Source organism: Pseudoliparis swirei, chromosome 2, assembly GCF_029220125.1.
Source record: "Pseudoliparis swirei isolate HS2019 ecotype Mariana Trench chromosome 2, NWPU_hadal_v1, whole genome shotgun sequence".
Taxonomy (NCBI): domain Eukaryota; kingdom Metazoa; phylum Chordata; class Actinopteri; order Perciformes; family Liparidae; genus Pseudoliparis; species Pseudoliparis swirei.
Genome location: NC_079389.1, coordinates 12,314,397 through 12,332,534, shown reverse-complemented (window position 1 = coordinate 12,332,534; position 18,138 = coordinate 12,314,397). Strand labels below are relative to the sequence as shown.

At 40.0% G+C, this 18,138-nt stretch overlaps 1 protein-coding gene across 1 annotated transcript in view; it reads left to right on the top strand.

Moving 5' to 3' along the window:
• LOC130202335 (sacsin-like) overlaps nt 1-18,138 on the top strand; it is a 105,518-nt gene that overhangs the window by 2,560 nt on the left and 84,820 nt on the right. The window contains 2 exon segments of the mRNA XM_056427804.1: nt 684-723; nt 2,035-2,122. Coding sequence (XP_056283779.1) covers nt 701-723; nt 2,035-2,122 — 111 coding nt within the window. The 5' untranslated portion in view covers nt 684-700.

Sequence of the window (18,138 nt, the reverse complement as noted above, 5' to 3'; positions counted from 1 at the left end):
TTCTTAAACTGTTTATCATTATTTAGATTTGTGGTCAGAACAATAAAATGACTAGTTGTGGTTCTAAAAGCTTTGAGGCTTCAAACAACGTGGATGTGGTGTGGTGACAAAAAAAGAAAGAAAGTCACCTGCACCTCCCCCCCCCCCCCGTTGTCACCCTTTTCACCCCTCATGAGTTTGCAGGTATGATTTATTTTAGTTTGCTCTTGTTTCGAAAACAACTTGAACTTAAGTAGTTGGATTCATTGTTAGGGACTGAGGAGGCAGGATGGAGGATTCACAGGTTTAGTTTCAAGAAGTTGTGTTCTATTAAATCAAACACTTTACACAATTAGCAACCAGGTTCTGAGCCTTTAGAAGAAGCCAGAATGCAACTCAGACCTAACAAAGGACAGCTGTGGTGGCGCAGATAGTCATCTATGAGTGTGGTGTATGACAGTCTTTTGCGTCTGAAACAAGCCATCATCTGTTTGCTGATTGTTGTGCAACGTGTAGCAATGACGTCATCATGTAAACCAAACCCAACAAAGGATACATTCATTATTAGGCTACATGTAAACTTTAAAAAAACAAAATGGCATGCAGGAGTGTCACTGACTTTTCAATCGGCTGAGTGACATTAGGTGCAGCCATCACATGGAATGTTCTGCAATGTAATGCCATGTACTCTGACTCTCTCACAGCATGCACGCCTGAAAGGATGAGTTCTAAGACCAAGAAAAAGTGAGTTGCACCTCTGTTTTTATGTTTTATAGTGCAGTGAAGCAACATTTGTGCTGACACTGATTTGTTAGGAAACCATGTTCAATATATGCCATGGCATATATTGCTTTTTTGGGGAAGCTTTTTTTCTCAAATGTTTTATTATTATTATTTGTTTTACCTTTTTCACTGTTGTACTGTACAGAACATTATTATTGTATCGGGCGGATGAAAAAATTTAACTGCGGAGGGGAGTGGCGCAGGGATGCTCTGATGTCTCCGTAGCGGTTAGACATTCCGTTATCAATCCCGCTTCATCCTCATTAGGGTCGCGGGGTCGCGGGGCCGCTGGAGCCGATCCCAGCTGACATAGGGCGAGGGCGCTTAGACATGAGATATAATAATTGGGTTTTGGAGGATCTAACGAGCACAAAGAGTTTATTATTTTTTCACAGGTAACGTTAAATCAGTTTGACTGAGGGTTAAGATTCATAACTTAATATTTTAATTAAACTTTAACGTTGAACTATTAGCAGTGTCTTTTTACTTTTGACTGAATTCTTTGAAATTACATGTGTAATATAACTATATATATATATTTATTTATACAAATATATATGTGTACTGTATATGTATAACATGTATTATATATATACACAATAATATATATATATTTATTAACACAATATATATCCATATATTTGATTTTTTACACAATATATATACAATTATATGTGTATAATTATTTTTATCTTTAATTGTGTTAAGGAATGTGCATAGGAATGTGACAGGAACTAATGTTACGGTAAAACTAACCAGTGGACCTAGAGACTCACTGTTAAATCAAGCTCATATTTATACTAAGTGAGGGCAACTGATGTATATTGATCTAGATATGAGAGATTGTTAGCATGACTGATAATACAGAATAACAGTACACGATAATTTGTTAACCACTAACAATCCCCTATTCAGGATATGGTTGTATTCTTGGAGCACTCACCTGTATGTATTATATACATTCATTAAATCCATAAATTAAGTCCATATCAGTCCTGTTATAAGTGAACATTAGGTATAGCAAGAGTACAGTTTTAATTCCTTGTCTATATGAGTGGAAAGTCACTAGGATATACTTAACATTATGGCTCTGAATACATTTGTATTGATCAACAAGGAAATAAATAAAGCACGTAATAGCTAAACATACAAATCCATTATACATGCTTGTTGAACTTGACTCAAATCCCACTATTCCTTACTTAATTGTATGAGGAGGACTCCCTCTGTGTTGGTTTTAGTTTTAACTCTAGTTGTGTTACTCTTTAATAGAACGTCCTTTGGGGCAACAGCTCCGCCCTTCATTGACTACCTGCAAGATATTCTTCGTCGATATCCAGATGGTGGACAAATTTTGAAGGTGGGTACAATGCTCTGTCAAATATCTATTTATAATAATTTATTTCTATAGCATTACATATTTTATCACTGATAGATAGCATTATTCTTTAGATCTAGCTCACACACATCGATTTTGGAAGTCTAATTTTTTTGTTATTGCCAAACCTGTTTATCCTGTTTCAATTTATTTAGAATCCTGAAAACAGGTGATTTTAATTGATTTATGAAATATGCAAACAAATTATTCAAATTGCATGATTTGTCCTGCCAATCAAACAACAAATGATGTGTTTCACTCAATGAATGCATGTATGACATTAGTTTTTAATAGTATAAAACCAGAGAGGTCCCAGGGTCCACACAAGTGAGCTTTTGGCAACATCTTTATTCTTCCTTGTCTCTGTTCAACAATAACATTAAACAAATGTTGACATAATGTCTCTATTCCCCACAATAGAAATATAATTTGGGTTGATTGATCAGCGAAGCATCCTTTGTGATGGAGGTAAATGACGACATGTAACGCCACTAATAGTGGGAGCCTGTTTAACCCTTGTGTTGCCTTAGGGTCATTTTGACCCGAATCAATATTACACCCTCCCCCCGCCTTTGGGTCATTTTGACCCGATTCAATGTTTCACCCTCCTGTTACCTTTATATTTACTAATATATTTTACCCTTTGGGTTCAATTTGACGCCAGCAATTAAAACCTCCAGAAAATTATTAGAATTAATATTGTTTTCCAAGTTTAAGTGTGAGGCACTTTATGTTTGTTTGTTGACTACCGAAAGAACACCGACATTAAACATTGAATGGGGTCAAATTAATCCTAAAGCGGGAGGGTGTAATATTGATTCGGGTCAAATGACCTAAGGCAACACAACAAAAATGAATCAATATTTGGGTCACACTGAGTAAACTGCCAATTTTTTAGATTCATTTTTGATTCGCTTTGTGGCATAATGCCAGTTGGGTTTACAAGAAAGCAGATTTCTTGTGAAAGCTTACTATTTGGTTCTTTTGACAGTGTGGTGGAATACATTGTTTTGAAAATAATGTTTTTGCTCAATATCAGAATCCGCTATCGTGTCACAATTCACTAAATGGGAAAAGGCTGCATTTAAAGGTTCAAACAAGTATCCAGTTGCTGAATCAGACAATCTTTCATCGTCCATATTATCAATCTCTCAGCATTTGTTTGCGGCGCTCGCGTTGTTTACATTGGTATCTGAACACATCCGCTGTGGCTGGCTGTCGATCTCTCAACGATTTGACGTCACCACCAAGCTCCAGTGCAATGTATGTCAAGAGGACTTTGAACAGCCTAAAATTGTTATTGAATACTGGACCGTCAGTGCATGAATAACCTTTAGAAACACATTATCTTTTGATCTGGCTACATATTGTTTTGCACTACAGGTACCCTTTAACATTATGGCTCTGAATACATTTGTATTGATCAACAAGGAAATAAAGCACTAATAAAACATGCTAAATATACATGCTTGCTTGAATGACAAATTGATTCCTTACTTAATTGTATGAGGACTCCTCTGTGTTGGTTTTAGTTTTAACTCTAGTTGTGTTACTCTTTAATAGAACGTCCTTTGGGGCAACACTCAGCTTCATTGACTATGCAAGATATTCTTCGTCGATATCCAGATCCAGTGGACAAATTTTGAAAGGTGGGTACAATGCTCTGTCAAATATCTATTTATAATAATTTATTTCTATAGCATTACATATTTTATCACTGATAGATATATTAGATCTATCTATTCACACATCGATTTTGGAAGTCTAATTTTTGTTAATAAACCTGTTTATCCTGTTTCAATTTACATGATCCTGAAAACAGGTGATTTTTAATTGATTTATGAAATAGTTCCAAACAAATTATTCAAATTATGATTTGTCCTTATCAACAACAAATGATGCTCAATGAATGCAATGACATTAGTTTTAATAGTATAAAAAGAGAGGTCCCAGGGTACACAAGTGAGCTTTTGGCAACATCTTTACTCTTCCTTGTCTGTTCAACAATAAATCAACAAATGTTGACATAATGTCTCTATTTATAGTCCCATCAATTTCTAATTTGGGTTGATTGATCAGCCCACAAAGGTCTAATTAGGAAATATACTTAGTATGAAAATAGTGTAGTTTTAACCCTAAGGTTGGGATGGAGCTCTAACTACTCTTGTTGCTCATTTGGATCTTGGGTCATTTTGAGTTGTGCAATGTTCACCCTCTTAAGTGTTATTTACTAATATATTTTACCCTTTGGGTTCAATTTGTTTTATCTGGCAACAGGAAAATTATTAAAATTGCAACGATGCTAAAGCCACAGTGAAGTGGTTTCATCCATGATGAGAAAGCTATGGAACAGATTAAACATTGAATGGGTCAAATTAATCCTAAAGCGGGGGAGGTGTGTATCAGGTCAAAATCTTCAGAGGAAAGCCATGCTCTAAGAGGTTATCGACAACAGTCGTGATTAATATCACAAAAAATTGAAAATTAGCAATATATTGTGATTCAGTGGCAACTATGCCAGTTTGTTTGAGTTCTTGGTATTTGGTTCTTTTGACAGTGTGGACATTGTTTAAATAATGTTTTTTTGACTATTCACTGATACCAGTTCCATTAACCAGTGGGGGTAAACGGAAGTATTGTACAATTATTCAACAACACTGCAAACTACACCTTAAAAATACCAAAGGCAATGTCAACAAAACTGAACATGATAAACCACATAAGAGCCATTAAATTTTGATTTTTTAGATTTAGCCTTGGTGTAATAAATCAACTGGTAAAAATGTTCATTTATAGTCCCATCAATTTCTCACTTTTAAAGTCGCACTGTGGCCCACAAAGGTCTAATTAGGAAACAAACTTCCAGTGAAAACACCTGTGTAGTTTGACTAAGGTTGGGATGGAGCTCGAACTACTCTTGTGTTGCCCAGATTTGGATCTTGGCACAGTGGCAGTTGTGCAGAGGAACGTGGCAATCCTTAAGTGTTAGATTTGGTCCTAATGGTTATTTTTTGTATGTTTTATCTGAGCAGCAACAGAGCTGATTCACAAATGCGATTCATCCATGTGTGGTCTTCATCCATGATGAGAGAAGGCTATGGAACTGAGAGCCTTTGGACCAATGAATTGGGAGAATACCAAGGTATGCAATCTTCAGAGGAAAGCCATGGGAGGTTATCATAAAAACATGTTTAAATAATTTTTTTCGGCAATAAGTGTAGTTTTCTGGCGACCTAACACAAACATGGTTCTCATTTTCACTTGATGAGATGGCATTAGGGTCTAATATGATTAATCATTTATATCCAGCCGATTTAAGAAAGTCTTTTCTACATTTCTCTACATTTACATGACTGTGGTCACCATGTTATGATATTGGAATGGTATCGCAATGATGTACTGAGCCTTCATTTGTTTATAAATTCATTGCTGCAGTGTCTGTGAATGGCATCAGTTGACAGAAAGTAAACATGGACCTGAGCTGTTGCCCAGAAATTTATATCCATTGAAACGGTCTACAGAGAGACTGGAGAATCAGTGAACACACAAATGCATTACATTATTGCACCAGCACTTTGCTTCCGAGCAATTCCTTTGTTTTTGTTTTTGCAAAGGTCCTGCTCTCTACGCCTACAACAATGCAGCGTTCACTGAGGATGACTGGAATGGAATTCAACGGGTTGGGCGGAGTGTCAAGCGCAATGACCCAAACAAAGTTGGGAGGTTTGGAATCGGCTTCAACTCTGTTTACCACATAACAGGTGAAACTATGTACAGATACACTGTGTACCAAATAGTCTTAGTTTCAGTGTTCTTCTTTAGAAAACATCCATTGGAAATTAATGTGGCAATATCTGTTTTACTTAATTTACAGATGTGCCAAGTATATTCAGTTCAGAGCACCTTGGCCATGATGGACCCCCAAGAGCAAACATTTGGAGAAAGGAACCCAGGGTTTCGGTGGTCTCTGGATGATGCAGAACACCAAGAGGCTCTAACTACTATGCATGACCAGTTCCAGCCTTTTCGAGATATAGTTTCACTTGTCGGCGCACAAGAATGGTCAAAAGTCATCATGGAGGATCAGCACTTTGACGGGACAATTTTCAGGTTCCCCTTGCGCAATAAGGCATCGAATATTTCCGATAATCTATATGACTCTAACAAGGTGGTTGAGCTTTTTGATAGCTTCATTGCGGATGCCGAGTTGAGCCTTCTGTTCCTGAAAAATGTGACCTCTGTGTCCTTGAAACATATCGATGTACATGGCCTTGTTACCACCAGACTTGAAGTGAACTCACTCCCCACAGATGTGATTCTGGAGACTGAAGATGAGTCAATCGTTGAGGGTTCAACAAGGTTCAAATGGATAATACTGAACTCAGAGGACCGAAAAGAAACAAAGTGGCTTGTTACAACATGTACCATGAAGGAAGGCAATGTAGAACATCTTGATTCACTTGCAAAAAAGTTGAGCTTTTTTCCTCAAGTTGACTTGGCATTCCCTTGTGGTGAGAAGAGAGACTGTAGTGAGAGTAGACTGAGCTGCTTTCTTCCTCTCCCAAACAATGACTCCAACAAGACCGGACTCCCAGTTTATGTCAATGCTTTGGCCTCACCGACAACAGAAGACAAATCAAGTGGCAAGAGGAAGACCAGAAACATGACAATCATGCTGTGTGGAATGAATTGCTGATGAAGGAGGTGCTCCACAAGCCTACCTCATGATCATTCAAGATGCCATCAAACTTGCTAAAGAATCTAATCTGCCCGTCTCTTCCGTGTACGATCTGTGGCCAGATATAGCCCAGATAAAGCACAAAGATATAAATGGCATGCGTTGCCCTGGATGTTTTCATCACTTATTCAGACAGAATGTAGCTGTCCTTTCTCTTGCCAAAGATGAAAAAGAGTTCATCACGCCATCAGAAGCTGTGTTCCTGTAATGGTCCAACAAGCCCTGATATATTGGCCGCCATTAAAGGACTTTGGTTTCATGTGGAGAATCTTGTCACTTTACCAGGTAGTGTTGCTAGATCTATAAAGGAGGCCTATCCACACTCCAACACCCCAACATATGTGACTCAACTTTCCTACGGGACATTCTCCAAGGATTAGTGTACATCATTTCTAAAGACGACAAACTCTGTCTTTGGAATACGTCTTGAGTGATGGAAAATACAGAGAACTCGAGGATCTTCAGCTACTTCCACTCAACGATGGATCTTTCAGATCTTTCTCAAACCGAGAGGAGGACACTGCTTTAATTGACAGCAATGAATTTCCAAGGTATGTTTTTAATTTCTTATTCACTTGACTCGATATCAAATGGGTTAAGAGAAATGAATAATAATTAACTGTTCTTTTTTAAGCAATTATATCACAAGCTACTAAAGCTATCACATACTAAGCGAGGATCAGTAGTACTGATTGGCTCACACTTGCTTCTGTATATTATTTGCCATTTACTATTTCTGTTTGGATTGTAAAATAATACATCTTGTTTTGGTCACTAAAAGTACACCAATACTATGCAGTGTTTCCCCTAGGTTTACAGCTTTTTTGGAGGGGGGGGGGGGTTAAAGACGCTTAAAGACGCTCGACAATTAAATGCAGTATAAGAATTAATTAACACATTTTATAATTAAACCAGTTTGCTCCATCAGACAAAAAAATAATACAAGTTTTCAATAACTTTTGTAGAATACAAATACAGTTCTGTCTGCAAAAAAGAACTAATATTTGGCAAAAAAATAGTTTATTGTGGCTGCAGTTAACCTGTTTTTCACTGAATATCCTCTCAAGATAATAACAATAAGGTTCAACCTGTGAAAAACTACGACAAAATAAGTTAAATTATTTGGCAATAAAGACATTTTACTGAGTTTTACGCTGCATATCTTTTCAAAACAACAACGTGCAAAACTAAATGAGTGCAAATATGTGAGTCATGTGTTATCATTATTATATGCTGCAATGAGCTTTCCACTACACCTCTTTTTAAAACGGGGTTGCAGACTTGATAAGGCCACTCTCAATAAAGCTCAATGTAGAACTTTTGTTTTGAAGGGCAACAGCAGAAACGCCAAACTCACGGAGGTCAGGCCTGGCAAGTCACCAAGAATCTCGGCCGTCACGCATGCGCAGCGTAATCTGTTAACGGCGTCACGTAAACATTGACACGAAAGCACAGCTCTTTATTTATTAATGACTTAGTTTTGTCCGTAATGTTCTCAATAAAGGTCTTGAAATAAAAAAATCGGCATTTCTCTTTGCGCCCCACCTCGTTTCTGCTCCTGAACCCCGACGCAGGAGAGCAACTCTGAGACTACTTGTTGCGTCATCACCAACTTGGGAACACAGATATATCGGTTTGCTTGTCACGTGACATATTAGACACTGTCTGTGTGCTCACCATTTGTGCGCGCATGTGTCTGTGCGTATGGGGGCGGAGCTCCACGGCGCGAGCCGAGGAGAAACGTTAACGCCACCACATAGTGACAGAAATGACATGCCGTTTTGTAGATACGATCAATAAAATGGACGTTTAGTTTAATAAAAGAACAAGGTGGAGAACTGGGCCGCCACCATGTTATAATAATAGGGGAAAAACTGCGATGTGCCGATGTTCTCGTGGTTACACGCACAATGAACAAACGTATTCTCTGTGCAGAGTCTTGCTACCCTGCTGCAAAGACCTCTTCATCCCAGATGATCTCAATCCAGCCTGCAGTGCGCACCTGAAAGAACTGGCCAAAAAAGGTAGGAATTTAATTTGATAGAAAAGTGATTTTAAAGTTATTTACATCTGTTGCTGCATGTTTTCACGATACAAACATTTATGTACATATTTTTATGTTTCAGATTTCTTCAAGGTCATCAACATTAAAGCAGGCCATGAATATACGGTATTTGCCACAGGACTGGAAGCAGATGAGGACGGGCTCGACCTGGGACACCAGCAACAGCCCAACACTCACTTCAAAGAGTTAAGTAGTTTCACTGGAATTCCATTAATACCAGTCAGCCCCCTGTCGGTCAGTCAGCCTGTATCATTAGCAAGACTAGGGCAGAACACAACCCTCATTTTTCAGGAAAGCAATCAGGGGAACTTGCCAGAACAAATCGCTCAGTTGGTGAACAAAGTCGGTGGCAAAGTAGTGAAGGGAAACGATTGGCTCACACACAAAGACCTCGACTTGTATGTGCTGTTCCCATCTCCAAGAAATGTCATGAAAGTCTTGGTGAATTTAGATTCTCAGGATCTCATCAGAGAATTCGAGACGGCCCTTTCAAAACACGAGAAAAACTGAAAGATTATCTCTCTTGTCTGGATTCTCTCTCAACCAATGAGAAAGATTTACTCTCAGAGTTGCCACTGTTTCAGACCATGAAAGGTTCCTATGTTGCAGCTCAATCAAAACAGGCTGTGCGTCTCATTTCTGGTCTAACAATACCAGCAGAGTTCCCGATGCCCGATTTTGTTGTACAGTGTGCAACTGAGGCTGATGACAGACTGTTAAAGCTGCTCAAAGTTAATATCATGGACACCGCTGAAGCAACCAATCTCCTCATTGATTGTATTGAGAGGGGGGACTGCGGAAAAGAAGACACTGAGAAAATCATGACTTGGATTTTACAGCATGGTGATCGCCTTTTCTCTCAAAATCAGACCTTGAAACGCAAATGTAAGGACTTGAGCTTCATTGAAGTGAATGGAAAGCTGAGAAAGACCTCAAGCTTTTTTGATCCAAGAATTGAAAAGTTTAAAGTTATTTTTGAGTCAGATTTCTTCCCTCCACATCTATACACTAGCACATCGCAGATGCTTCAAAGCCTAACGGATCTCGGATTGCTATCTAAAGAAGTAGATGTGTCACCTGACCACTTGCTTCAAGCCGCCACACTGATTGACAGACTTCATGCCGCTTCTCAAACTGAAGCTCTCAATCGAGCTCAGGTGCTCTTGACGATGTTGGATACCAATGATCTACTCTCAATGTTTTCTCATGAGCAGCTTCATCGCCTCAAGATGCTAAAATGGATCCCATGTCCTAAACTTGGTCATAAAGAAACCCACAACAATGACACATCTCCGAAAAGTTGTTTCTTTTGCCCGGATGAAATAAGACATTCTGTGTTCGAGGACATTGTTGGGCATGTGATGCCTCTCGTGGGAAAGTTCAGTGACAGAGTGAGCATCAAACTTGGTCTCAAACGCCTGCCCCCACCTGAAAAAGTGATGAATAATCTTTCAGTCTTGATATCAGAAGTGCAGAAAATGGCTGATCCTGACACAAATGTGGATTTCAAACGGGAGTTGCACAGCATCTACACACACATGCAAGACAACATTTCTGAATTTTCAACAATGATAAACAAGGACACACCCTGGCTGTGGAGCAACAACCAGTTTGTATCACTTAAGGATCTGGTTCTAGACTACCCATCCAATCTTGATCTAAGCTCTTACATTGGGAAGGTGCCAAATGAATTTCGGCCCTACAAGATCCTGCTCCAGGAGTTTGGCCTGAGAATGTTGCTTTCAGATGAAGAAATTATTGGTATTCTTACTTCTATCCAGCAAAGCATTGAAAAAAGGCAACAGCCAATTGCAAAATCCTCTGAGGTAAAAGTGTCAATAGAAATTCTTAACTGGCTGTGGAGAGAAGAAGACAGTTCAGGATGACATCCCAGTGCCAGTCCTCATAGAGGGTGAGGGCCATACCCTAAAACCACTGTCAACCGCAGTCTTCTGTGATGTCAGCAAAAATGGGTTGAAAGAGCTTAAGTACAGCCAGGATGACATTTATGTTGTACATGAGGAAATCCCAAAAGCAGCTGCTGAATGGTTTAAGATCAGATTTCTCAGTACCCACATCCTTGATCCAGAGTTAGTGGGAATAGAACAATGTGGACAATCTGAACCGATAACAATAAGGATAAAAAACATTCTTAAAGAGTATGATGAAGAAAGTGACATCTTCAAAGAGCTCATTCAAAATGCAGAGGATGCTGGAGCAGACACCTGCAAATTCATGGTGGATTTCAGAGTACACAAAGATAGTCCTGAAAGTCTCATTGACCCTGACATGGCTCTTTGTCAAGGGCCTTGCCTTTGGGCATTTAATAATAAGCAGTTCACAGCTGAGGATTGGACAAATATTGTCAGAGTTGGTTCTGCCTCAAAGGAAAGCAAGGTGGAGAAAATTGGAAAGTTTGGACTTGGATTCAATACTGTGTATCACGTGACAGATGTTCCCTCTATCCTCAGTGGCAACAGTCTTCTCATACTTGATCCAAATGTGACACACCTCAAGAAGCACATAAAACTAAATACAAATCCTGGAATCAAGCTGGATCTCTCTCAGAAAAGACTTTTTCATTGTTTTCCTGGTCAGTTTGGACCATATGAACGCATTTTTGATTGTAACTTCAGCAAACAAAGTCCCCTTGAGCCCTATCCGGGCACTCTGATCAGACTACCTTTCCGAACTGAAGAAGAGGCTTTAAAATCAGAAATAAGTTCAAAGGTGTATCACAAACACAATATCATCACTTTTCAACAGCACCTTACTGACAATTCAAAAACACACCTGCTGTTTTTGAAGAACATCAATACATTATCGCTACAACGGATCTCAGACAATGTTTCAACTCCTCCAAGAGATGATGAAATAGAAACTATCCTCACTGTCTCCAAAACCCCAGTGATTACAATGATTCCTGATGAAACCAATATGTCAAAGCAACGTAACGCTGAGAAATCCTTGATTAAACTTGATGGAAACTGCAAAGAACTCATTGATCATGCACAGTAAACATTATCCAAATAACCAGTCAGCAATCTGGTGTAACTGAAGTCCAGTCCTGGCTCCTGTACAACTGCTTTGGGACAGGTCAGTCTTTGCAAATGGCCCTTCAAGAAAACAAGCAAGCCAGGTTCTCTTTGCCCATTGGGGGGATTGCTGTGCCTTTGCAAAGTGATCCAAAACTGGGAAACTGGCCTCATTACAAACAGATCTCGTTGGACAGGCATTTTGCTTCCTTCCTCTTTCCATTCACACAGGCCTTCCAGTCAATGTAAATGGAACATTTGCTGTGACAAGTAACCGAAAAGGTCTGTGGGAGAGTAAGTGAAAAGACTGGAACAAAGCCCTTCTTCAGGATCCAGTAGTGCATATGTTACTGCACTTTCAGCACTCAAGAAAATGTCTGAAAACAAGCAACTAGAACCTTACTGCTATCACACATTTTGGCCCGACAGAGAGAAAGTGAGTGAAACTTTCAAGCCTTTGGTTGATGCATTGTACTCCACCATTGCTCAGCACTCCATTGGCCCAGAGCTCTTTAGTGATGGAGAACATTGGTGCTCAATTAACAGTGCCATATTTCTACATGAGAACATTGAAGACGATAAGGACATAAGTGCACTTGCAATGCAGGTGTGCAAGAAACATCTAAAAGCACCCAACCATGTTATTTCTCTTCCAATGTGGTTGCGAAATGGCTTCAAACAGTCCGGCCTCCAGACGGTTTTACAGGAGAGAACCTGGAACTGGGAGACATTTTACCAAGAAATAGTGTTTAACAACCTTGGTGCCATGGATCCTAAGAGTAGAGATACTCTTGTGCTGCATGCTATTGACCTGAATAACAGAGACATTGACAAACTACTGGTCTGCTATCCATGCATCCCCACAAAAAGTGGACAGCTCCAGCATATCAGGAAACTTGTGAATCCGTCAGGGAAAGTGGCCTGTCTTTTTGAAACGGAAGAGGGACGCCTGCTTGGTGGTACCAAAAATGACTTTTGCGCCCCAAAAAGGATTCAACGCTTGCTGGAACTTGGAATGGTAAGCAATAATCTTCCACTAGAAGACATCACACAGAAAGCAGGCACAATCCCCAAAACCTGGAGCACAGACAGAAAGAAGGCATATAGGCATTTGAATTGCCTTCTTGAACTTATGAAGAGTCACATGAATGACAAAGTCTCCCCCCACTGGGGGACACTGAGGATGACGGAATTCCTCCCAGCATTTTCCCCCGGTGACACTAAAATGAAAGGAAATGTAACATTTCAAAAACCCTCAGCTATTTTTCTTGACACATGCTTCTCACTAGTTAACATGACACACCATGTGCTTGATCGTACCAATCTGAAAATACACCATGCTGATCCAGTCCTGCAAATGTTGGGAGTTCATGACAGCCCAGGGCCCGAGGAAGTGCTTCAGCAGCTGCAAGAAGCATGTGAGCAATCTGAATCCATTGACACATCCATGCTTCACAAAATAGCATCTCAATGCTATAAGTTCCTTGATACATTTCTCAGAGATTCTGGGGATTCCACTTTCATTTCACAAAGGGCAAATTCATTCCCATCCATACTTGTTGGCAATACATTTGTAAATGTGAATTGTGTCGCTGAAAATGGGCAATTTGAAGCAAAACCCTATCTCTACATTCTTCCAACTGCCTTCAGTGATTTCAGCAAGCTCTGGGAAAGTGTAGGTGTTGAAAAAAGTTTTACAACCAGTCAGTTTCAACATGTGCTCCAAGAACTGCACTCTCAACATGGCAACAAGACTCTGCCAAAGAGTGATCTCACAATTTGCATCAGCATTCTCAAAGATGGGATATTGGAGGCAAAAGAGAAAACAACTATTGACTCTCTCATACCCAACGAACATGGTGTTTTGCAACCTGCGAGTGAGATATTTTACAATGACAGCCCGTGGATGCCAGTCGCTTCAGGTGTGACATTATGCCACGAGCATATCCCCCGAGTTATGGCATGCCACTTTGGAATCAAAACTACCAGGCATCATACCCTCCAAAACTGCGAAGTTGAGAATAGTTCACCATTTGCTTTTCAATTTGCACAGAAGGAACAACTTACTGTTCGAATTAAAAATATAATCTCAGCCTACCCAGCAAAGAAGGATATACTTAAAGAGCTTATTCAAAACGCTGACGATGCAGAGGCAACAGAAATTCACTTTGTTTGGGACAAACGACAGCATGGCAAAGAAAAAACATTTGGGAAGAAATGGAACCAGCTGCAGGGTCCAGCACTGTGTGTGTTCAACAACAAAGTATTTTCTGATACTGACCTTGATGGCATTCAACAGCTGGGAGAAGGAGGAAAGCAAAACTCTCCAGGGAAGATAGGAAAATACGGAGTAGGATTCAACTCTGTTTACCATCTGACTGACTGCCCCTCAATCCTCACTGGAGATGATCTACTTTGCATTTCTGATCCCAATCAAAAATACATTGAAAGTTATTCAGACAAACCACCAGCTGGCATTGGCTATAAACTACCTGACACCTTCAAGGACATGTACATCGATGTCTACAAATCTTTTCTTCCAGAGCTATTTTCACTCAAAGAAGGCACCATGTTCCGACTACCTCTAAGGATGGGTACCATGGCAAACGACTCTGAAATATCCCAGAAGGGAGTAACTGACCAGGATATGGAAGAACTATGCTCTGCACTCTCTGAAGATCCTGAAGGACTAATTCTGTTTCTGAAAAACATCCGCAAAATACAAGTCCATGAAATCAATGAACATTCAGGGAAACTTGAAACCATCTTTTTGGTTGAAAAAAGTGTACCAGAGAAATACAGAGAACGAAAAGATGCCTTTGTAAAACTTGAACAAAATGCACTGCAATCTGACAAAGCAACAACAGCAGAAAAGGCTATTTATGAAACCTTGATTTCAACTTCCGATAAAAAAACAACTTCATGGATCATTGCGGAACAGTTTGGCTCATTTAAAAACAATGGTGACACAGAGCTAACACTATCAGACAAACTTCCCCAAGTAGCCATAGCGGCACGTGTGAGCTCAACGATCTGCAAGAGTTTGAATCCAACACCATCCAGCCTGATGGATTTTAGTGGACAAGCCTTTTGTTCACTTCCTTTGCCAGGGAAAACTGGACTGCCAGTGCATGTCAATGCAAACTTTGAAGTAGATTCTGCCAGGAGAGGCTTTTGGAAAGAAGATGGGCAAAGTCATAAATCAAAGTGGAATGAATCTTTGAAACAGAACGTCATTGCTCCATTGTATGCAGATCTCCTTCATTACATCAGACCGAAAAAAGTCCTTGATCAAGATATGGAGTCATGCTACGTATGTTTTTGGCCAACTGTGTCCAAATCTGTTGCCCAAGATTGGCATGAAATGATACATGAGGTATACAGGTCAATCAAAGAAAGAGGCCTGGATGTGATTCCAGTGATGAGAAGTTACACACGAATAATTGCAGGCAGACAATTGTTACAGTACACTTTTGACTGGTGTAACGTCAGAGAAACTGAAACAACTAAGGCACCTTACCTGACACACCCGGCATCAAATGAGATCCAACCCCTTTTGGAAGATCTTGGAATGACATTAGTTCCATTTACCATGCAAAAAGTTTGGAACAATTTCCGATCCGCTGACATTAAATTGAAAGATGTGAATCCTTCAACTGTCCAGACTTTCCTGAGAGCAAAACCGCTCAATGACCCAACCCAAACAGACGAGCAATTACCGTTGCCCATAACTGCCACTCTAATCAGAGATGAAGAAAGATTTTCAAAGCTCTTGAGTTTCTGCTTAAAGGATTTAAAATGTGAGGTCACCAAGGACAACTCCAGTTTACTCAATGGGCTTCCACTTCTTCTCACAAAAGATAAAGTGTTGAGAGTGTTTAACTCCAAATCTCCCAAGATGATATCAAGATATGATGATGTGTTCGTTGGCTACGAGGCCCAATTTGCAGATTATGAGACCAACATGCCTCACATGATCGCTCTAAAAAGTTGCAGCCTTGTCAACAGTGTGACGGTTCCTTGGGCAGCCGAATGTCTGAAGCCCTTAATTCGGCAGCTTCTCCAGACTGTGAAGTTGATCAACACAGTGGTCTTCACGTCCCAAATAACAATACATTGAAGTGGTTAGAATCAATTTGGCAGTTCTTAATAAGTGAAATTAAACCTGCAACATCTAGCGGTGATGGTCAAAAACTGACATTAAGTGATGTAAGGAAACTCTTCAATGACTGCTGCATTTTACCTGTTTTGTGCCCAAGGTTCAGCAACAAGCTTTTCCTGCAAACAATGAAAGAAATGCCAAGTGTGATTCAGTCTGCCTCAGAAACAAACACATCAGGCATCCTATTTAAACTTGGTTTTATGAAGCTTGACTGTGTATTCTTCACAAAGATACACGTGGACCGAAATTATATTTCACTTCTATCCTCAGAACTTCTGGTTGTGAATGAATCAAGCTCTGTGTTGGACCAGGTCGTCAAAATTAAACACTCAGAGTTTTCCAAGCTTTCTGAGAAGGAGATGATTGAGCTACAATCTTTCCTGCAGTCTGGAGTATCCAAGTCCAAAGACAAGCAAGAGTATGAGAGAAAACTCAAATCATTGCCCTTATTTAAAACAATCCATGGTGACAGAGTGAGGATTGATGGGCCTGGAGAGGTATTTCTCCTCGACAGCACGTATTCAAGTGCATTTCCAGATTTGTTCATGCTGTCTGGAAGCAAGAGCATTTTTCTCCAAATTAATCTTGAGAATAGATTTCTGTCATACACATTGGACATCAAAACCTTGACTGATTTGGAATATTTCATGAAGTTCCTTCTGCCCATTGTACACACACTCACAGAGGAGCAGATGCTTCACTGCCTCCAACTGTTGCTGTCACCACATTTTGGTTACTCTGAGCATAAGGACAAAATCATCCCCTTGATGAAGGCGGTGAGATTGATTCGAATTCTCAAGGCAGATTGGAGACGGCATCATACTACTTTGATGAGAGTGTCGAGCTATACGAGATAATGTTGCCCCAAGAGAAATTTGTGCCGAAGACATTTTGGAATGAGATGGGTGACGAACATCTACAACACAGAGCCAAAGACTTACTCAGAGACCTTGGAATGAACCATGTTGTGTCAAAAGATGATATCGTAAAGTTTGCACAACAGGTAGAATCAGAAGCAAAAGACAACGGCCAGCTTAAAGAGTTGAAAAATAAATCCTCACTGGTATTCAAAGCAGCCTTGAATAGTGTCGACGAACCCAAAGAGAAAAGGTTGCTGGAGCGCATCGCTGACATCAAGTTCATTTTCCCTGTGGAAATTAAAAAAGAACTGTGCCACTATCACCAACCATTTGCTTCTGAGAGAACTGTTGGAATAAGAGGGTCTTTGATTGATGGCGACCCTAAGCATCCAGAATTGATTTGGTCTTCAATGGCAATTGTACATCTGCCGGTTTATATGTCACAGGAGCTCATGACAGGTCTGAAAAATGCAGGGGCGTTTGAACAACCGCCCTCACACTGTGTAACCACCAACATGAGCAACATCGGTCACTCGCGATGTGAAACTGACCAGTTGATCCGAACCCGCGCTCAAGTGTTTCGAAGTGCGTATGCTTACCTGCAAGCAAACAAGTTTGATGCACAACCAATGGCTGGGCTGCCAGTAGTGTTAGTTGAAAAGGACACAAGACTTGTGAGCACCGATTATGCTTTTTTTTCACTCCCTCATGACCACGAGTTCAGACCATATTTGTTTAACATTTCTCTGCGGGATGTCATGTTCGCAGACTTCTTCAGGAAAAATGGAGTGAAGGAAACGCCTTCTGCAGCTCAGTATTGTAAAGTTCTGGCAGCAGTTGATGCTGACTCCTGTGATATGAAACAACTAAACCCAAACCAACAGAAAACTGTGAAACGTGCTGTTCAGCAGTTTTTCACGTTAATCGAAGCTGAAGGAAACAAGTCCCTTGATGATGTGAAGACTTTGTATCTTCCTGCAGTAGATGGTAAATTATACCCATCATGCATACTCTACTACAATGACACAGTGTTTGAGGTCAAAAGGTTAGAAGAAGCACTGGAGAACAAGTTCCTGTTGCTCGAGAATATCAGTGAATGTCATTTGGGCAAGGACATATATCGGCATCATCGATTGCT